Source organism: Ictidomys tridecemlineatus, chromosome 15 (assembly GCF_052094955.1).
Source record: "Ictidomys tridecemlineatus isolate mIctTri1 chromosome 15, mIctTri1.hap1, whole genome shotgun sequence".
Taxonomy (NCBI): domain Eukaryota; kingdom Metazoa; phylum Chordata; class Mammalia; order Rodentia; family Sciuridae; genus Ictidomys; species Ictidomys tridecemlineatus.
In genome coordinates, this window is record NC_135491.1 from 57,007,517 (window position 1) to 57,030,268 (window position 22,752).

General features: G+C 51.0%; 1 protein-coding gene and 1 long non-coding RNA gene across 2 annotated transcripts in view; one reads left to right on the forward strand and one right to left on the reverse strand.

Moving 5' to 3' along the window:
• The window catches only part of Cdh13 (cadherin 13), an 854,075-nt gene that overhangs the window by 821,569 nt on the left and 9,754 nt on the right, over nucleotides 1-22,752 (forward strand). The window contains exon 11 of the mRNA XM_078032736.1: nucleotides 2,950-3,092. Coding sequence (XP_077888862.1) covers nucleotides 2,950-3,092 — 143 coding nt within the window. The remainder of the gene's footprint in view (nucleotides 1-2,949; nucleotides 3,093-22,752) is intronic.
• LOC120888113 (uncharacterized) lies at nucleotides 861-22,620 on the reverse strand. Its single transcript, XR_013431051.1, has 5 exons — nucleotides 22,007-22,620; nucleotides 14,210-14,376; nucleotides 12,247-12,365; nucleotides 4,424-11,730; nucleotides 861-4,243 (listed from the first exon to the last, which is right to left on the reverse strand). It is a non-coding gene; the product is annotated as an uncharacterized LOC120888113 (long non-coding RNA).

Here is a 22,752-nt window from a genome sequence, read left to right on the forward strand (position 1 = left end):
AATTTATTAAAGGGTTTGGCTTTTCCAAACCACCCGGTTGCCATGCATATCAAGAAGCAGATTTCCATATATATGGATATATACATACGCACATAAAATCTTATGTAAAAGATCTATGTATCTCTTCCCGTTATGAAGAAGTAACAATAGAAAGAACTCCCGGTACCGGATGGATGGATGGATGGATGGAGGGAGGGACAGATAGATAGGTAGCTGTGATATACACATAGACATCTCCATATGGTTCAAAAACAGCTGTTTCTGATGCTCTGTTTCATGGCCTTGGGGCATTGGCTCTTCCTGCCCTAGGAACACTACATAACTTGGTGACCTATTTATGTCTAAAATAAAAGGAATTAACCCATGGAGTTTGGGTGCCCATGCTGCACAAATATGGGTTCCCTACACCGCAGATAAAGAGTGACCCCGAGAAGCCTGCAGAAGGGACCTGTCAGGCCCTGGGCCTGCTCCTCCCCAGCAAGGTCACCCCCAAAGACCGAGAGTGGCCGCCCTTAGCTCTGAGTGTCCTTCCGGGTGGACCCCTGGCCCTGGCCCTCCCCTGGCGGCCAGCTTTCCTCCCCACCCCCGGCTGCTGGGGCACCCGGAGGACACGGCTCATCTGTCTGCCTGCATCTCTGATGCTGACACCCAGATGAGACCAGGGCTTGGCGGGAGCCCAGAGCAGCTCCGAGAAGCTGCATCACAGACTGAAATGACTCCAGTTTTAATTTGATTTTTTTTTTTTTTATCCTGTAACAAGCAAAGTTCACATTACAGATAAATTGCCCGGAAATTCCAATTTAATAAGGCATATGCATTTTTCAGGCCTAGAAGCACAGAAAACATCTTGCATGCTGGTGTTTTTATACTGAAAGGTTTATTAAAAAGACAGCTTTAAAATGTCAGAAATTTACATAGCGTGCCCAGTCAGTTGATCAAAAAGGCTGATTTGACAAAAGTGCTCAAGAGCCAGAAAGTGGAAGAGCAGGCAGCTGGCGGTCCCGGGCAGCTGGGTGGGAGGAGGCCCGTGGCCGAGCGCCGCCCGGCGTGGTTGGGGTCACGTGTGTAGCGAGCAGGCCTGGCGTCTGGCCCTCTCCTGCCCTGCCTAGGGGTGCCGTTCTGGGCACAGCCAAGCTGGGCAGCCAGGTAACACAGCACGAGGTGTCCACGGGAAGAGGCACCAGATGGTGAGCGAGTAGAAACCAGCAACGTTAAATGGTCACGTTAAAGCTCAGCTAGCACAGCCACAGGTGCCACGTGAGTCCCCACCTTTGATTGGCGCACATCAATCATACAGTGTGGCGCAGTCACACATGACATCAGAGGATCCGTGTCATTCCCGGGCTGACCCTGCCGCCGTCCTCTTCCTACCGCTCTCCCTTCCACCCTCACGAGATCCCTTTTCCCTCTATTTCCACACGGCAGAGAGAATGCACAGCTCTAGGCTTTCCCATCTGCTTGACTTCCTTAACACAGTGCTCTCCCGTTCCAGCCGTTTTCCTGCAAATGACACAATGTCCTCCTTCTGCGTGGCTGAGTACAGCTCCATGGTGTATGTGAACCCCATTTCTTCATCCGCCGTCTGCTTTCGGACACCCAGCCAGCTCCACTACTTGGCTGTTAGGAGACAGGCGCGTACGGAGCAGAGTCCTTTGGGAAAATGCCAGAGTGGTATGGCTGGGTCCTATGGCCGTACGGAGGCTTCCCAAGAAACTGAAAATCGAGCTACCACATATAAAATGAAAAGTAGTGAGATGTCATCCCGCAAACCACGCAAGCCCCGCGTCCCAGGGAATGTGACGCAAACAGGGACTTTAGGGATGGCTTTGAGCATGTATCTGGCTGTCACCACTCCCGACATGAGAACAAGCAAAGGTGCTAATCGTACAGAAAATTGCAGCATCATAAGACAAAAAAATGAGAGAAAGAGAGAAAGAGAGCACTTTTTGCACGCCCAGGTGAAAGCCAGGTGACTTAACTCACTGTTATTTATATCTAAACTCAGCTGAGTGATCAGGGAATTAAACACAGCCCATTTAAAATTTTCATTACTTCAAATCTGTTGAGCCCCCACAAATCACTCCTGGATCGACGGCCAGCTAGTGACCTGGCAAAATGGAAACAACGTCACCTTCCCTTGCATCTTCCCCTCCCATGACTGCCCCCCTGGAAGGGGAACAATTCAGTCAACATTTACAGGGCATCCACCTCGTGCCAGGCACTCCACTGCACCCTGGGCAACAGCTGGCCTTGGGCGGACTCCATGCTGGGTAAAGTGCAGCCCCTGGAATCCAACAGAACTGTGTTGAATTCCAGCCCTGCCACTTCTTAGCTGAGCTGCCTTTGGTGAGTTGCTAAACCTCTCTGATTTTTGGTTACCTTGTTTTCAAAATAAGAGTAATACCCACATCACTAGGTTGTTGAGGATCCCAACATTAAAGTGGTGCTACCCATAGACTTAGCACAGAGCTAAGTCCACAGAAGCATTCTTGGTTAATTTTGGCCAACTTTGACCTCACAATGATACCAAGTCTTCAGCGTTTGGTGAGGGCAGCAGGTCCACACGGGCCCAAGTTGGGCTCCCGCCAGAGTTTTAACCTAGGCCAGTGCAGCAGGAACCCATGCAGGGAGACGGATTCCACCCAGGAAGTCACACAGGGGGACCAAGTGGAGATGTTGAGTGGGCGCTGGCCGAGTGGAAGTGTGGATGACCGTTGAAGTGACAGCCTGGTGTTTTTGGAGCAGTCCGTTCGCAGGAGGAAGACCTCACTTCTGTTTTTAAAAAATATTGAGATGCTAACTGAGGCACCAGGCGGCGGGGCCCAGGCGAGGCTCCGGGTCCATGTCCAGCCTGTCCCGGGGCCCAGGCGGGCTCGCGCCCCCCACTCAGGCCTTCTGGACTCCAGGGCAGCTGCCATCTGACGTGGTCTGTCTGTCTTGTCTTTTCAGGTACTCTGTCTACAAGGACCCCGCAGGCTGGCTGAACATCAACCCCATCAATGGCACCGTGGACACCACAGCCGTGCTGGACCGCGAGTCCCCGTTTGTCCACAACAGCGTGTACACTGCCCTCTTCCTGGCCATCGACAGTGGTGAGTGATTGGCAAAACACCATCCAGGGACACTGCAGTTACCAACGTGTCTTCACGTCTCTGCTGATGCTGCCAGGGGTGTCCCTGGGGAGGACATCAGGCGTGGGAGCAGGGAAGCAGGTGTCCCAGCACACACAGCCCAGGATGCCCTGGTCCTTGTGGACACATGCTGTCCAGCTGGGGCTCAGGCCTGGGCTCGCTGTGCTCCGTGGCAGGCGGCCCTAGGGCTTAAAGCCACGCTGGCAGCTCTCACCCACGTGCCATGTGCTCCTCTGCAGAGAGGGTTCCGTGTGTGACACACGCTGCTGGAAGGTGCCAGAGGACATCACTGTCCCCATGGCTGAACTGTCCCTGGTGCTTTATCCTGTACACTGCCATGAAAGGACCCTGAGCGCATGTTGCCGGTCACTGAGTGACAAAACATTTGTGGTTCAAAACTTAATAATGCAGCGTCCACGTGGCAGCCCCTGCTGCACGTGCTAGAGATTGAGCAGGGAGCTGGCCGGCTGGTGCCAAGAGCCGTACAGTCCCAAGTGCCAGCAGCACCTGCTGTTGTGACGTCACACTGTAGGGAACGGTGCAATCTCGAGAAGCTGGCAGTGTGGAGCAGTAACAGGATGAGGGGGAGAGGGACCAGGTTCTGGAGACGTCCCGCACTGTGAAGGCCTGACGGGACGTGGCCCTGACTGACATGGGGGCAGGGCACAGCAGACTGGAGCCATGTTTAGCTGAAATGTCTGTTGAATCAAGTGCAGAGACCTTTTGCTCTCCCATTAGTCCTAAAAGCCAGCCGCAGTTTGGAGCTAAACACTTAGTTTGGGGTCCTGGTATGTCAAGGTGACTCTGCCCATGGCTCTTTATAGGTGCCCCTCTCACAGGCACAGGACCCTGGGGTCCATCCCTAGCACCACAAAGAGGAAACTAAAGTTCCTCCTAGAATCCCTTCCCCGCCCTTGGCCTCTCACATCCGGAAACTTCTGGAAAATCCCTGCGCGAAAGCGGCCGCCTGGTTTCGCGTTCTAGGGTGACACTGACTGGCTGTCTGATGCAGGACCTGAGGAGTCCTGCAGAGCTCCGGCAGGGGACGGGGTGTCACTGTCCTCCCCACAGGCCGCGCGCGTGTGAGCTGCCTGGAGGCTGGGCGTCGTCTCCTGGAAACAAGAGCAAGCCGTCTTCGATCACAGCTGGGGGACCTGGGCAGGTGACGCGCCCGGCCCTCCACTCCCGTCGGGAGCCACTCTAACCCCTCTCCAGACGGGGGTTCTGGAGAAGAGAGAGCAAAGCCAGGAGAGTCCTCCCACGACCCCAGGAAAACCCAGCCTGGAACGGACCTGCATCCAGCTCTCCTGACTCTGTGTCAAACCAGGAAATTCAAGCTCCGCGATCACAGGTGTTTCCAGAGGACTGAAAGGTCCCGGAAGAGACAAATAGAAAACAGAACGGTAATTAACACGCAGAACCACCGTTGGGCGCGGGAACGCTGAACACGGCCCAGAAGACTCACGGCACAAGGACAGACACTTCAAAGGCCTCGTAAATCAGAGGGACTTTTATGTAGAGGCTCCTTTTGTCACTCAGAAAACACGTCTCCAGGTGTCATGTTCGACCAGGAAAGCCGCCACCTGCTAGATCAGAGTCCTCAGCGCTGATGGAGGTCTCCGCTTTTTCCAAAGTGAGCATTTGTCTTCTGAATCCCATAACGATTCAATTTGTTTGATGGAATGAAAGAATAAGCGTTTTTGTCATTAAACACGAGGAAAGCTGAATCTCTTAACTTGATTTTCTCCAAACAAGGACATCGCTAGGGAATCTGCCGAGGCAGCTTGATCAAATAAAGGCTGCAGGAACTTCCAGGGCAGTGAACCGATGTCCCCAGCGTAAAATTAGAAAAATGCAGGTGAATTAGGAAAATTAAATGGTACAAAAAAATATTCACCGTAAGGGCATCCGCGAGCCACAGAAGCCGCGAGGCCTCAGCAAACTCAACACGAGGGGCGGGGGCGCATTCCGAGGCCTTGGCTTTCCTCTGGGCCACTCTTGACTCTGGGACAGGAGGTCCGGCCTGGCCCACGCAGAGGCCCAGGGAGGGGGGGGAGGAAGCAGAGACACTGGCGGGAGCCAGGGGAGTCCCAGAGGCAAGCAAGAAACCTGGGGAGACTTCAACACACCCCCACTTTTCCACCCGGGACAAATGGCTTCCAAAGGACAGAGTAAATCTCCAGGGCCTCAGAGGAGTCAGAGACCACCCAGAGGGAGCCACCCTCCTCCAACACACAGCTGTCCCCACCTAAGACACCTGACGGATCTGCAAAGTACGAGGGCTTGGAGGGGAGGGCCTGGGCTGGAGTGCGGAGAGCCGTCTCCTGCAGCCCGTCAGGGCTGAGATACGCAAGGCGGCCAGTCACACTCCAGGAGTGCCACAGTGAGCACCAAGGGTATGCAGAGGTGACCAAGTCTCGTTAAACCTGCAGCCCAGCCTGACCCATCCTAGTCCTCAGCTGAACTGGTCAACACAAGAGAGAAAATGCAGGTGATGGGTCATCGGGAGCCTCCGTCACTCCTCTGTACATAATGCCCCGTTTACATTTATTTTTAAAAAATCTCTAGACCCATAGAAAAGCCAGAATATGCAAGTGATGATCCAGAGAAAAGTCAGACCAACAAGGACCCGGACATTTGAGTTGGCACCCACGGACTCTGAAATCGCCACCTCTAACACGTTCAAGGGACTGGAAGACAAAACTAGCCAAGAGCAGAGGGGAGGATTCCAGAGATTTGGAATCTGTCAGAGAGAATGAAACGGATATTCCAGAACAGAGGTACGTTGCACCCGATGCTAAGAAGTAAACAGGTGGGTTAACAGTGCAAGAATTGTGACCTGGAAGATGAATCTACAGAAAACACCCTCCGCAAAGCACAGAGAGAACAAAGAATCAGAAAAAAATCACATAAGAGACTCGTGGGGCATTCATGAAACTGGAGTCACCGAAGGATAGAACAGGGTAACGGGCCAGGAAAAAAATATTTGAAGATAGAGTGTCTGGGAAGTTTCCAAAAGGAATGAGAGACATCTACCTGTTAATTCAAGAAATTCAGCAAATCACTAACAGGGTAAATTTGAAGAAAAATCACATTTCAGGAGAAGTGTCAAACAGATCAAAACCAAAATCAAAGGGAAAGTGTTAAAAGCAGCCTGAGATTGAAACAGACATTTGCATCTGGGGATGTGGCTCAGCACCAGGCAGCCTGCTTAGCATGCAGGAGGCCCTGGGTTCCCATCTCCAACACTGCAAAGAAGAAAAAGGACATTTTCCCACAACAGAGCAGCAATATGACTTATGGCTGACTTCTAAATAGGAATGAGGAAATCCAGCAATGAATGACATCCTCTGAGTAAAGACACCTGCTGAATTAGTCAGTTTCCCATCACTAGAATGCAATGCCAGAGACAGTTAACTTATGAAGAGAAAAGGTTTCAGTCCCTGATGGATTGGTGCCATGATCTGGGCCTGCAGAGAGGCAGCACACTGTGGCAAGAGCTGGTAGCATAGCAAAGCCACTAATACCGTGAGCCAAGGAGCAGAGAGGAAGAGGACAGGGCTGGAGTTCCAGGGTCCCCTGCAAGGGCACCCCCAAGGCCTCAAGTCCCTGCACTGGGCGCCACCTCCTAAAGCCTCTGCCACCTCCCAGTAGTACCTCCCACAAACTAACCCTTGCCAGATTGTACCTGCCAATCAAGAATTCTACAGGCCTCAGATTCTTCCTTCATAATGAAGATGAATTAAAGACCCTTTTAGACAAATAAAAGAAACGAGGGACTGTGCCGTGAGCAGATGGTTTTTACAAAAGAATATTTCAGACAGAGGGAAAATCCCGGGAGGCATGGAAATGCAAGAAGCAGATAAACAGAAGGTAAAATATGGTGAGCTAATAATCACGTGGCATGAGGGCTTCAAGACACTGACAGATCTAAAACACACAATGACCATGACAAGGAGGGGGGCTGGAGAAGGCAGTGAGGGCCAGCTCCGCGTCACTGGAGAGGAGGGCACCACCATGCTCGGTGTCCAGCTGCAAGGAGCCAAATATCTACACCGTGACCTGCAGCGAGCACAGAAGAACAGAAAAAGGGGGTAAGGCTAGCAAATCAACAAAAGGGAAAATGTCTGATGCATCCAGAGAGACAGTAAAGGGCGTTTTCAAAATGAGCCAAATAGAAAAGCATAGTAATAGGCCAAATATAAACCTAGGGACGCCACAATTAAATGTCAACTGATAATACACCGAGATTATCAGACTGTTTTTAAAAATCAACAAACTAATGTTACAAAGAACACGCTTTTAGTGACCACATAGAAGAGAAGAGGTGATCCTATACTCCCACAGGCGGCATGAAGGCAGATTTTAACACAGGAAACGTGACGAGAGGCAAAGGGGCCATGTCATGATGGCGAAAGCAGCAACCTCAGGCCAGATATCGCGCTTCACAACCCTGAACCTGTGTGCACCCAGCAGCGCGGGTCAGAATACACAGAGCAGAGGAGACAGAGAGGAGAAGCAGGCAGGCCTGCGGTCCCTCACGTTCCCAGCAAAAACAACCAGAAGCAAAGACGCAGAGCCCTTGCGCAGCCCAGGGGCGAGCCTGAGCAGCAAACACACACAGAGCTGAGTGCAGCAGCCCAATTCCTTCCCTCGGGTTCACGGGAAATTTTTACCAAAGTTGTTCATGTGCAGAGATAGAGAAGGTAACGATTTTTTAAACTACCATGATTTAGAGTATCTCTCCCATCACAATGAAACTAAGCTAGACGTTAAGGTTACGATACAGCTAGAAACCCCTAGCTGCCTGATGTAAACAATACCCTGCTCGTAAGTCCTAATCAAGAAGAATGTTGCATAGAAAATATTAGGGAGAGAATAATGAAATTCCAAAAATTCCAAACTTGTAGAATGAGCAGTGCTCAGATGGAAATTCAAAACATACATACAAGATGAAGTCAGTTGGTCCTTAGAAAAGATTTCATAAAATTAATAAATTCATGTCGATACTGGTGTATCGCTTTTAAAAAGGTAAAAAACCAATTACAATATCAAGCATCGAAGGAGGAAATGACTACAGACGTCAAAAGAGTACTGTGAGCAGATTTATGAAATGAATCTGGCAATTTCAGATGTGACGTGACGTTTTTCAGAACTATATCAAATTATCTAAGAAAAAGTAGAGAAATCTTTAATAACTCAATATGGAAAGAAAAATCTGTTGTTGAAACTCTTTCCACAAAGAAAATTCAAGGCCCAGACAGCTTCCTACAGGCTTCCAAATAATGAAGAATGAAAATCACCGACCTGCACACTCTTCCTGAAATAGAAGTAGACGCAACACTTGGCAACTCTTTTCAGGAGACCGGGTTTTGTCCAAAACCTGACAAAGTCTTATGAGAAATAAGTTACAGATCAAACGAGCATATATTTTAAAACTCTTAACAAAATATTAACGAACTCAGCGAACATAATATGATCGTCATAATAGTTGCATTTGAAAAAAAAAATTCTACGATGATGCAAGATTAAAAACAAAATAGGAAAATCCCTTATCTGATAAAGGTGCAGGAAGAGCTGCTGCTTCAGCAAACGTCTTGCGCCGTGGAGAAAGATTGTCATGGTCCCCCAAAAGCTTGCGTCTTGAGCGCTCGGTCCCCTGCAGCAGTGTTCAGAGGCGTGGCTTTGGGGAAGCGACAGGACGGGAGGGCTCTGACCTCATTGATGATTACGTTCACTGATGGATTCACAGCTGGATGAATGTGGGGAGATGGGACCCAGGTGCTGGGGAGCAGGCCCTGGGGACGTGCCCTCGGGCCCCTTCTCTCCCTTCTGGGTGACTCTCTGTCTCACTCAGGCCCTAAGCAATAAAGCCACTGACCAGGGACTGAAGCTTCGGAGACCACAAGCCGAAATCAATCTTTCCTCCTTGAACGTGTTTTGCTCAGCTGTTTCCTCCCGGTGATGGAAAGAAGCTGACTAACACAAAGACTAAGCAATTTCCCCGAGGTCAGATCAGTCCCAACCTGAGCAAGAAAGAAAGAAAAAGAAATACAAATGTACACAGAGACGGAGATAGAACAGGTCCACGTTCACACAGCATGAAGACCCGACGCCGATTCAATGTCAGTTCTCCCCCACGGACAGAGGAAGACCAGGAAAAATCCCAGCAAAGGGGGTGCGGGGAGGAGACAGAATTGATGAGCTGACCGTGGAATTTATGTGGAAATATAAGGAGCTAAAAAGAGCCAACCTAGGGCTGGGGCTGTGGCTCAGAGGTAGAGCGCTCGCCTAGCATGCGGGAGGCACTGGGTTCGATCCTCAGCACCACCTGAAAATAAGATAAAGATATTGTGTCCACCTACAACTAAAACATAAATATTAAAATAAAACAGAGCCAAGGCAAGAAGAACCACCCACCTCTATCCAGATCTACTAGGAAACAAGGGTCATTAAAACCGCAGGGTGTTTGCATGGGGATGAGGGGCAGTGGCCAGAAAAACAGAATAGAGGCTCAGGAGAATCCCCACACAGACACCGTCCGGTTGTGTGGAGGACGGGTGTCAGCGGGGCAGAGGGAAAGCCAGGGCTCGGTGCCAACCGTGCTGGGCTGTGTGGATCGACATGTGGAAGAAGGACCTCCTAAGACCCCTTAAGCCCCATCCAGCCATCGATTCTAAATATGTCACAGAGCGAAATACGGGAGGTGAGACGCATGGGTTAGAAACAAGAGGCAGGTGCGTCCTTGGTGTAAGCAAAGATGTCTTAGTGAGACATGAAAATACCGCCCACAAAGGGAGAGCACGGCATGTCGTGACCTTAACGTCCAGGGCTTGTGTGTTCACCCATGATGCCATCAAGACCAAGAATTGCAGAACTGCAGGGTGTGGGGATGCCTGGGTTGGAGGTCTGGGGAGGAAGAGGTGCTGGGAACCGGCAGAACTCAATGTTAACGAGCTAGAGGAGGAGGTGACATGGTACAAAGACCCCCTGCAGTCTGGAAGAAAAAGACCACCCAAAGAAGAACGGGCAAGGGGCTGAACAGGTTCCTCACAAAAGAGGGCCAGTAAACCCCAGAAAGATGCTCTATTTAATTAACGAAGAAGATATGGGTTAAACTATACCAACAAATTAGCATGCACACTAATAAAGGAACTGCAAGAACACATCTGCAAAACAGCTGAAACGCAAAGGTGGGAAATCCCAAGTCCCAACAAGGCTGAGGCATGAGCAGAGCTCACCCACAGCTGGCAGCGTGTGCCTTGTACAAGACCTTTGGACACACAGTGCCAACTGAAGCTGAGCGCACGTACCCCCTACCATCCCAGAATCACTCGCCGAGTACAGTTTAGCCTGTCAAAAATAGGTTCTCCAAAACTCAGGTGCCACCAGAAGGCTCTTCACAGCACTACCCATAAGAACCCCAAGTTGGGAATCATCCAACACAGAGCAAAAGTAGAAGGATAGACGGGTCATTCACAGGCTAGTGTATACACAACCCCAAAATGTATTCGCAGAGGTATCTCAAAATATAATGTTGAGCAAAAGAATGCTCAAACAACAACCAAAAAAAAAAAAAAAAAATCACGTGCTGAACAACTCCATCTATGAAAAGACAGAGCTCAGGCAAAATAAATCATAGCTGCCGGTGCCCTGGAGGATGGCTCCTGGGTCTGCTAGTGCCGGGTCGCGTGCGTGCGTCCGTACGGTGGGAATTCAAGCTACGTCTTTGTGGCGCGTGAACAGTTTCTGTGTGGCAGTAGGAACTTTTAAAATGTACGGCTACACAAGAGCACGCACCTCGTCAGCTGGAGCCTGTGGCCTTTGGGGCCTTCTCTGAATACCTGCTTTCCCTCCAGACAGCCCCAGCATCTCCCTGTCCCAGGGAAGGAGGACCCTCATCTGCTGAGAGAAGGACCAGTTCTTCCAGAAAGGACAGTGATAGGATTTCTACAGAGAAAACAAAGCAAAGCAAGCCCTCTGCAGGCCCCAGAATGCTTTGCAAAGGGCAGACGTGGCACCATGATAACTCGCCACCCACAGGTCCACTGGCTGAGAACAGTTATGAGACAGAGCCACGAGAGCGTTTTCTCCGAGGCTCCTCTCAGAGGCTAGAACTGGAAGATGAGAATGAAGTAATGCAAAGAACAGGCCCGGGCGGGAAACCCAAGGTTAACAGAAACAAAGACTCTTTGGATGTCTTGGCTTGGGACCCCAAGATAGTTGACAAAGTCTAGAATCGTGCTTCTTAGCAACATGGATATTGCCTAGGTTGTAACTGAAAATTTGGGGGTGAAGAGATGTTTTGAAACCAACCATCTGTTATCAATTTTAATGAGCTACAAATTACCTAAGAAGATCATTTGCGTATAATTGAAATGCTTTTGTTTTCCTGTAGTTAAATGATTGGGTGAGTGAAGCCTTTAATCCAGTACATTAGTAAGAGACGACCTTTAATGTTGGCAAGCACTTTATCTTTAGAGATGGATATCATCATTTGCCTCACGTGGTCCAGATTTTCCGAAAAGGTTAAGATAGAGCCTTCGGAGCACAGAAACTCTTCCTAAAGACTTCAGTGAGCACAGAATTGCTGCCCTGTCTGAAGAAAGGAAAAATAATAACTATTAGGAAAATACCACGCTGGAGAAAGAATGTTCAGGAAAGGCAATCAAAGCAATCCTCTGGAAGATGTGCTGACAGTGAGCAAAGCAGTAGCAACTAGCTCTGGCCACTCCTAGGTGAGGACCCCCCTGCTCAGGAGGTCACCAGAAGGTCAAATGTCATTGCACTGTCTCCTGTGGGCTGAACACTGTCAGCAGCAATTTCTTCAACAGTTCTGAGTCCCACTGGGGTGCTCGGGCCAGGTTCTGCTGGTCTGGTCCTGCAGCCTCCTCCTCACCTGTAACTGCAACCTTCTCTCCTGCTTTTTGGGAATGGTACGGGGCTCAGCACTCAGTGATGGTTACTGAATTAGGCTCTTGTGCTGCAACAACAAAGTTTGTTGGCTCCAAACAACAAAGACAAATATTTTGCTCTGATTACATCCAATGTCCTTGCCCAGCACCCGTGCTATGCAGAGAATTTCAAAAAAAAAAGAAAGAAAAAACACATATACCTCTGTGAGTTCTTCCTGAGGCTCAGTGCATATGAAATAGAAAGTCCGTGCCATGTCCAGAATCCATGTGAAGTCTCTCCGTGATTACCAAAAGTGTCGTGTCCGCCATCTATTTCCATCTGAAAGAGCAGGGAAGTGATCACATTAAAACAAGCCAAATTACCCCTAAATTCAGCAGCTGGTTTTCATGACTTAGCAACTTGTATAAAGTATGCACGGGTCTGTCAGTGAAAAATTCGTCTACCAGCGACACACAGATATAGAACTAGCATAACAGCGATAACATTAAAGTGGAATCAGCTAAGATCATGATTTTTCATAGGCTAAGATATTTCACATCCCAATCTGTCTTTTCCCTTAGTCCCCTGTATGATAGATATTCTGAAAATACCACTAATTCCAAAGTGAGATATTGCTCAAAGTACATTCAGATTGATGGAAAGGAAGGAGCATGCTATCCAATGGTGACTGATCCAACAGATGACCACAGCCCCCCAACAGGGAATCTGGACTTCGAAAGAAGCCTCAGTTTGTGTGGGCTTTCTCTTTACGTTCATCAACCAAGCTCTGGACCGCATGAGGGACAGAGGAAGATCATTTAGATTGATTCTCCTTAAAAGATGCTAGTTTGGATAAAATCAAGCCATTAGTTAAGATGGCAACCCAATTAAGCCAGCTTAATATCCCTTATCTCTGCTGTTGTATTAATTGAGGAAGAAAAATAAATGGAAAACCCAGCCATCGTTCCTTGTTATTTCAAGTACAGCAAAATATCAATCAAGTTGAAAATACTAGCTACGATTTTGTCATGGAGAAAATGGCCCCGTAAAACAACTCTTGAGTCTGGTGCCAGAGAGGCTGCAGTCAGAGCTGTATGGAGACACCCTGGCCCCCAACTCTCACCCGTGGCCTTGGAATGAGCCTGGCTCATTAGCAGGGCTGCTACAGGACAACTGACCCTCCAACCTCAGTCTCCCACCTGCATCATGAGGCAAATTCCACTGCTAAGTTGTCACGAGGACTGCAAATGTCCTCATCTGGGAAGGACCCCAGAAGCGTTGGAGCTGACTTGAGCTGAGTCGTGGGATGATTTTCTGAATTTACCATTACAAAGTCGTCCAGGCCATCAGCGACACGCCATCTGTGACCCCCTGGTGGTGATCTGACCAGTTTTCTAGGGAAGGGATGAGCCGCCCAGCCCTCTGCTCGGAGCAGGGCACTGCGTCAGGAAGTTAGTCAGAAAAATGCCAACTTCAACCCGCCATCAATTCAGGGAGTGTGCCTCCAGCTGACCATTTAAGCCAATGGCCAACTACCAGGACACTCCCATATTGACCATCTTCAACATGATATCTTCATTCATTTTTATGGGAAAGAAACTGATTTGGGCATTAAAATGACTGTCATCACACCCACGTGCAGCAGCTCGATTCATCCTGCCTAAGTGATCTGGTCCCTCTCAGTACCACCCAGTGCCCTGCTTGGCAACAGCATCACAACTGCCCAGTCCCCAAGCTAGAACCCATCCTCCACGAGGCTCTGCCCCTACCCCTCTAGAGCTGGCCTCCATGTCTGCCCAGCCTCTGAAGCCAGCCTCTGCCCTGCCCCTGACTGCCTCCCCAGGGCACCTCCATGTCACTCACACCACAGTCCTGACCTCCCGGTGGTCTTCCCGTCCACACTCCTGTCACTCCAAGTTCTTCTTGCGTCTCCAGCACCCTCTGCTTTTTACCAAAGCCATGGTCCAGCTATAATGTCTTTGAACTTCTCTCAAAATAGCTGCACCACTTCCTCCCCCTAGAACAATCTGCCTGCTTCCCACCGAGTGCCCTGGCTTCCAGCACACTCAAATGCCATCTTCCTGAAGCCGGTCCCCAGACAACTCACTGTGCCATGCCTCTGAGCCTCACTTAGTGTCCCCTGTCTTCCTGCGCGGAAGGCCAACCTGTGTGTGTTGACGTACCTGCTCCTGCACCGGCCACTGGAGTGTCAGCAGCAGGCACCGGACCCCTGTGTCCTGTGCATTTGCAGCCAGGCAGAGTCCCAGTAAATGATGATTGACAGAGGATAGAATGAAACTGTCATGTTGCAACAGGGCCTCCAAGTCAATTCTTCCCTTTATTACTTTCTCTGAAGTCAGCAAAATGGAAACAAAAAAGCCAAAGAGTTGAATTTTAAAAATTAATGAACAGTTTAGGCTCTGGTTATTGTCTTTTCTAAAAGGATGTTTAAGTCCGGATCATGAGGATAATTGCTTCAGCTCTACCTCAGGTTGCACACGTGCAAACCCGGCACTTCATTTTGCAGACTTGTTTTCTATCAGGCTCACTATTCAATTTTTTCCATGTGTGTGCTTCCTAAAATGAAATTATCAGTTCTCTATTAACAAAGCAATGAAAAAATGTTTATGAGTTTTAAAAACCGTGGTTCTTGGCCTATGGGGCGCATGCTAAAAATTATTTGTAAAATGCTGGTGCTGAAAAGCCTCACCAAATAGAACACAAGGAATCAACAAAATCATACAGAAGATAAGCCGAGGGAGGGGTGGGACTGCTTCACTCTCTGCCTTAGAGCAAGGGCGCAAGCGCGTTTGGAGTCCTGTTCACCTGCCATGATAGATCTGGCTTCTGAGTGAAGGTTCAACAGAAACACAGAGAAACTGGGGTCAGTGCATGGTTCCACCCCTGCGACCTGCCCTTGCAAGCAGGTCTCAAACCCCAGCTGTCCCCCTCAGCATGTGCCCAGTAGCCCCCATGTGGACAGTGGCTTCTCTTCAGAGGGCCCAATCTGCTGATCATTGTCCCCAAACTGAGACCTCCAGCTTCCTTAAGAGGCCAGCGAGATGCCAGCTGAGGTCTCCCTCATCGTCCCTGGTGTGACTCCCTGCTCTAGTCACAGACCGGCCCCACCACACACTTTTCCTCCCCCAAGAAGGGAGGCCTTGAATTCAGATGCCTCCAGTTCCACACTAGGACTGGGAAAGACCCCGAGGTCGGGCTTCACGGAGCTCGTGGAGGGGCCCTGCCCCTCTCCCTCTCCTCCTCCAGTCTATTCTGCACAGACAACCCCACCTTGCACACCACCCCCACCTGCAGCCCCTTGCACTCGTGACCCCCAGGTAAGGCCCAGGCTACAGGCCCCAGGACCAGTTCCGGGAAAACACGGGAACAGCGACTAGAGCCAGAGCTGTCTCCTGAAGACTCTTGCTGAGATCCGAGCGTTCTGTGCACAGAAAGCCAGCCCCTCCACCCGGGCAGCTGCAGGCTCCCTGTTCATCGAAGGGACCTTCTTGGAGGAGGCATTTAGAGTCTTATCTTACTGCTCTAGGGACATCACAGCACAGGTAAATCTGGTCCTTCATGCATAGATGTTGGTGGCAGCTTGATTCACAACAGCAAAACATGGTCCACCCAAATGTTCATCAACTAAAGAATGGGTGGACAGAACATGGTCCATCCACTCGGTGAACTCTGATGTAGCCAGGAAAAGGAATGGAGTAGTGACAGGCTGCCATGTGGACGAGCCTCCAAACCCTGTGCTGAGTGCAAGAAGCCATACTCCAAAGGTCACACACTGTGTGGTGCCATTTATGAAGTGTCCAGGACGGGCAAGTCTGTGGAGACAGGAGCAGTAGGAGTGAGTACGCAGGCTTAGCACAGATGGTTTCTGTTTAAGGGTGATGAAGTTCTAACGCAGACGGTGAGGATGGCTGCATGGCGCTGTGAATTTACTAAAACCAGGCCATCGCCAAAGCAAACCGAGAAAAGGATGTAAAGTAGAATTGGGGAAAAGATTCTTCAATCCCCGAGTGACTTTGGAGTCTAACATTTCCTTTCTGATTATTACAGCAATCGTGGTTATTGTAAAGGAAATTAAAAATAGAAAAAGATATTAGTTGAATGTTAATTACCTGGAGAGAGAATCATCACTTGGGTTTTAATATATTCCCTTCTAATCTTTCTCCAATCATACGTACACTTTTTAATTAGGATCATTACTATTAGTCATATCTATCAGGGACAAGATCTAAAGCTTATGCATATCGTTTCTCAAGAGTGGAACCTATCAGAAAAAGCTCAGTATTTTTTGGATACATGGAAATTCTGCTTGGTCATGATTCTGAAAAAAAATTCTCTGAGATTAAAAAACAGAAAGAAAACCCGCCCTGTTTCTCCTTACACCCACACAGCATCAAAGCAACGAGGGATGGCTGTGCCCCCCAGGCCTCTTTGGGCCCAGCTCTGCAGGCCTTCCTCCCGGGGCAGCGCCCTGCTGGCCACGTCAACAGGGGAAGCCGAAGAGATGGCCCAACCTCTTTGCCTGGTGCTCTGACCACAGCACTAACACTAAAGCTCTAGAGGGGGGTGTGCAATCCCGGCTACTGCGGTCAGTCCATGGACCACCCAGGAAGATCCAGGAAGCGACGCATGTCACCAGGCAGCAGCTGTCACACAGGCGACTGGCTGATGCAATGGCACCTTGGACAAGGAACTCTGCTTCTGGGTCCCCAGTCTCCTCTTGGGGAAAATGAGAGACGGCTGGGAAGCAGAACCCCTGGGCCCAAGGCAGCAGCCCAGCTGGTTCTCTTGGACCTCACCCAGTCTAACAGCAGGGTTCAAGTTCTCCACGTGCCTCCTCCGCTTTCCTTGGTCAGACCGTCCTGCGGCACAGACCTGCCCCTCAAAACCAGGAGCCCCAAAGCCTCAGGGGAAACAGGAACCAGGCTGACCAGGAGCTGGCCAGGCCAGGAGTGTGGCCACAGTGTGCCTGAGCCCCAGAGCCAGCCCCGCTACTTCATGGGCAGCGGCCACTGCTCGCCAGGAGGAATCTGGCTAAGCTATCAACACCGAAATCAAACCATGGGTCCACTTGACCCATCCTGTCATGCGACGTGCCGAGGCATTACACACTGTCCGTGCCAAGTGGGAGCAACAAAGCCAGAAGCAGAGGGCGGGAGCCAGGTGGACAGAGGCAGTGTGCCCAGTCCATGGAGCAAAAGCGCCTCCAGGTCTTCAAGTCACATCCTCCATCTGGAACAGATTCAGTCAAAGAAAGGAAGGACCACTGGAAAGAAAATGACCACCCCATGTCTTGCCACTGTCTGGCAGCAGGTGGGCGAGACACAACACAAGAAACCCACCGGAGGGGAAGAGGGGCCCAAGGTCAAGAGTGACAGGCCCTCACGGGAAGTGGGTCAGATGGAAAGGGGTCTTTCTGCTACACGGTAGGCTTTGTCTGCAGCCTACTCTAAGCCTTCATTATCGTTTGGAAATGAAATTTGATGGGGTCGCTCTTGGGAGGGGGGAGTTCAAAATACCTCTTTACCCCCAGCCACACTTTCGTGCCACAGAACCCCTAACTTCAGCCCCGTCACTGAAAGCGATTCCTTCTGCTGAGAAGCCGGCAACCAGGAAAAGGAGGCCGAGCAGCTGGCGTGTGCTCCTACCGGGTGTCCCTGTGACCCTTCCTTCAGAAGACCCACCTGGGGCAGGGGCAGCTTTGCCTTAGCTTTTACAGTTATTTCAGAAACTTGAAAGAGACTGTAGAAGTATTCACGCTCAGCACACTCGACTGCAGGAAAGAAGGCTGGGCTGAGAGGCCCTGGCAAGAGGGAGGAGGCAGCCTCCAGTCAGGGTCAGCAGAGTGACACCAGCTAAACTCAGGGAGCGGGGAGCAGGTAACAAAGGACGCCCACCTCAAGTGCCCCGGCACTCCAGCACCAGGCCACAGCCCACGAAGGACCAGTGGTCATCTTGAGAGGCCAGGCTTCCTGGGAAGTCCCCAGATGAAAAGCAAGAATTGGAGAGTGGCCCAGAGACCCACTGCCCAAGCCAACTGCTGGCCCAAAGAAAGGTCCAGTTTATTGCAGCATGAAGACGGGTCGGCAGGAGCCCCGGCACCACAGAACTTCTGACCACAGCTCAGCACGCCTTTTCACCAAACTCTCCACGAGACTCGTGGATGGATCACTTATTCCGTTTTGTCCTACAAATTGAAATCAAGTCACTCTTCAAGCGACCTCTTCAAATTGCTTTCGAAATGGTGCAGACCTCGCGGTGCTCCTGGTGTGTCGTGGCCACACTTACCCATCATTTTCAGCACCTTCGTTTCACGGGTGCGCCGCCCCTCACCTCAGTTCCCTGCCTGGCCTTACCTGTGCCCCAGGTGGATTGTCACAGCCAGATCCCTGGCCATCTCAGCCTGTCCCAGAAGAATAGTCAGGACAGAGGTCCAAGAGGCAGAGAAGGCTCACTCAGAACTACAGCCTCTAAAGTGAGCAGCCACTGTGGGAAACAGAGGTGGTGCCATCCCCCCGAAATCCAGGAACCACCTGTGATCATCAGTTACTCTCTGGACACACACCCCGGAGAATTTAAATAGGAACTCCAACAGGTGGTGGACACCTATGCACCCATCACCGTCATCCCCAATTGCCACAGCCCGTGAACGGAGAAGTGAAACGGCGGGTGTGGGGTGGGTGTATGTATACAGACACACACGCAAAGGATATGAATTAGCCAAGAAAGGAAATTCTGGGCTGGGGATATAGCTCAGTTGGTAGAGTGCTTTCCTGGCATGCACAAGGCCCTGGGTTCAATCCCCAGCACCACAAAAAAAAAGAAGAAAGGAAATTCTGAATCCACACAGATGAACCTTAATGATGCTAAGTGAAATAAACCAGTCACAAAAGGAACTGCAGGACTGTGGCTTCTGGGAACTGGAATGGGGACCTTGAGGAGGGTAATAGGGAGTCTCACGGGTACAGAGTTCCAGTAGGCGAGGATGCAGTTCTACTGATGAGTGGTGTGGACAGTTGCAGAATAATATGAATGTACTTAGCACCACTGTATACACTTGGAAGTAGTTGTGCGTATTATATAATGATAATCGCTCTGACACAGGAAGCAGAGGATGACACTTGGTCTATGGAAGGAGGTCTAGACTCACCCAATTTACTCACGCTTTTGTTAGTCAGCGTTCCATCATTATTAACAAAAATACTGACAAGAACAACTGAGGAACAGAGAAGTTCATTTTGGGCTTTCAGCTCATGATCAGCCAGCTCCATGCTCCGACCCAAGGTGAAGCAGAGCATCATGGCGCAAGGGCGTGGGGGAGGAACGCTGCTCAGCTCAGTTCACCGCAGCTGAGAAGCAGAAAGAGAAACAGGGAGCAGCTAGGGGCAAGGTACAGTCCAAGGCCACCCCCTGATGACCTGCTTCCTCCATCCATGCCCCACCTGCCTTCGTTACCACCCAGTAGCCATTCAAATTCAAATCCATCAAGTGGCTTGATCCACTAAAGAGGTTACGGCTCTCTTAAGTTCACCATTTACCCCTGAACACTGCCCAACACTGAGGTTTTCAGGGGACACCTCATGTCCAAACCATAACAGAGCCCATACTGAAACTCCTCTAGGCCTCAGCCCCACACCCCTGAGTGAACGCAGCAGGGATCCAGTGGTCTGAACTGGCACCAAGCCCAACTCTGCCCTTCTGGGGGTGCGGGTGTGTGCCCCTGGCGGCGGGGCCATGGCCTTGCTTGGATCCCCACTGAAGACCCGCTGACGGGAACGGTTCACCTCTCGGGGCTCTTCCAGCCCCCAGCATTATAAAGACAGAAGCCCTGCACACAGTCACAGCCTCCCCACATCTGGAACTTGGACGTCCTCTGATCCTTACATAGACTCCGTGAAAATGGGCAGCTGCCTGGGAGGGGTAGCAGCCCCACCGCACACCACCCCAGCGGGTTTGCTCCCAGCGGGTTTGCTCCGACTCGGCTCTTCCCTATTCAGGTCGAAAACCCGAGCTGGGGGCGCACGGCCCTGAGGAAGCCTCGGTCCTGGGATTTGGTCACGTTGTCCCGTGGGCAGGGGCCTGCAGAGGGGAAGTGAAGGGGTGAGGGGTCTTACTGATATCGACAGAATACCTGGACCCCCATATTTCCTTGGCCCAGAAACTCTTGGAGCCAACAAGCCCACGAAGAGCCATCACACGCGCGCGTTCTCAGTTACATCTGAGTCCGGGGTGCGGCTTTTCTCCACCCTGGACACGAGAACCCGGGAAGAACCTCTTTCCCAGAGGGTTTTGCGAATCTCATCTTCACCTCATCACCCAAAGAAAGGCGCTCACCCTACTGACTGGAGAAGAAGGACATCAGCCGCTGGCCTGGGAACACCCCCGACAGTGAGGGCAGCGGGTGGTCACCACGTTCACGGAAGGCCGCTCTCCTGGCCGTGTTCAGATGTGCTGATGCCTCCCATCCATCCCCCCACACGGCTTTCCTTCGTGATATATTCAGAGTGGAAAAATGTAATGGATTCTTCTGAGATATTTAATTAGCTCGATAAAAGGAGAAAAATAATTTTTCAATAAAGAAATTTAGCCAAATGACTAAAGCTGGCGGTGGAAAACCCACCTCAAAGTAATTACGCATTTCTTTTGAGCTCTTTCTCTAACAACAGTGGATGTAACGCCACCGTGGGGAACAGCCGTCCTTCCGGCCGTTTCCTCCGTTTCCAAGTCCAGCAGGGATTTGTGGAATGCTCACTCTGAGAGTCTTTGGGTGCTGACATGTTTATGTCCCCGCCAGCCCCGCGAGAGCATCGTCCCCTGTGAAGGACACCAGCTCCGTCCCTGCAGAATCCCTGGCTGCCCTTGTTCCTCACCCTCGGGGGTCACCCACACCCATCCATGGGTTGTCTTCTCTTCTGCAGAACCACCAGTGGCCTTTAAAGTTTGGGGTTTCCCAGGGATGCACCCCACAGGCCTTCTCACTTTCCCCTTGGCAACCGAGCTTGCCAGAGGTCCTAAAACCTCCGTGTGTGCACGGCGCCCGCCTCCAACTCAGCTCAGGCTCCTCGTAAGCTGCACACCTCAGCACGGCGTGTTGGCTTTGAGGGGCCACACCACAACGCGGGCCCACGGTGCTTCCACAGGCCTCTGCTTGTCCCCTGGCAGCCAGAGCTGAGCACATAAGGACAAGGCACTTCCCACCTGGTCAGGTTGCCCACACCATGACCCCTTACCTACTCCATCGCCACCTCCCGGCCAGCAGCCTCTGACCCCTCCTGTCAATACAGTTACGTGTTTCCTAAAAGTGACTCTGATCGTTCCACAACTTCTGGTGGCTTTGTGCCCCCAGAGAAGCAGCACAGGCTCCCGTGACCACCAAGGCCCTCGCGCCCCACCTGCCCTCTCCTGTGTCCCCCTGGTCCCCCTTCAAGATGTCCCACTGTGGAGGAGCAGACCCACATGGCACCTGGTGGCCAGCCACAGATAGCCACCAAGGGAGGGCTCGCCCTCAGCGGCCTGGGGTCCTCCAGGTTCCTCGAGGCCGTCTCAGGGCACAGCTGCAGGCCACAGAACTGCTGCTCCCAGCTTGTCTCGTGCTGCGGCCATGTCACCTGCGTGACCACTCCCCCTTCTCCCGCCCCTGACAGTGAGAAACTGGACCTGAAAGGGTTCCTTTGTGACTTGCCTGCTGTGCTCGAGAGTCCTGTCTCCCAGCTTCCGTCAGAGATGCCCCACCCGGCTGACCCCACAGACTCAACAGCTGGAACTCACCTGCTTTCAAAACACCGAGGGGACACAAGATAAAATTAACCTGGACGTCTGATGAAGTGCCATCAAAGTTGGGTCAATCCCATGAGTTCCCCTGGGTAAAGTCACAGAGGCTCCTCAACCTAGGACAGGTTTCAACCGGATAAAGCCATCGAAAGCTGGAAATTGTCATAAGCCAAAAGCACACATTTACTCACCCACAGGACTTGGCAGCAGACAGGCAGGCCTGCTCCCACACCATCGAGGGTTGAAAACTCAGGGCTGTGGGCAGACGACTCTAATTTCAGGGGTGCATCAGATCCTTATGGGAACAAGCCCAGTGTGCTCCAAATTTGGCTCTAGTTTTGCTGAGTTAAAATCAGAAACCACTAATGAATGGTTTTTCCTGAGAGCAGACTCCTAATGCACAGGTGGACTCAGAGTCGGGCTGAGACTTACTGACATTCAGTACCCTTCCTTTAAGCGAAAGATGGGTGATTATAAGGGCGTCTTGAAATAACGGACCCTAAAAGAAAAAACAGTTCAGGAAATAACTGAAACATGGAAGGAGAAAAGGCTCTGAATGTAAGGTCCAGAGGTTGTATCTTGATTGCTTCCACTGCACAGTGGCCAGCAGGAGGATTTATTTCTCATGACTACCCTTCCTTCCAAATCTGTCCTGACCTGGGGCAGCCACCAAAAGCCCTTTTCCTCCCAGGAGGGAAGGGGAGGGAAGGCCCGTGCGTCCGCTGTTAACTCTCTAGCTGGGGTCCAGCCACTCCAAAGAACCCTCGGTCCTGTCCCCACATTTCTAGCCTTCCTACGGCACCACGTGGCCAGCACCAGGCTTCCTAGACAAAAGGCTTAACTTGAGAAACAAGGAACGTGATTGTCTTTGATCTTCCAGTGCCTCTCGTGTGTTTAACGACTTTTGGGTCAGAAACTCAGCCTTCCAAATGCAAAG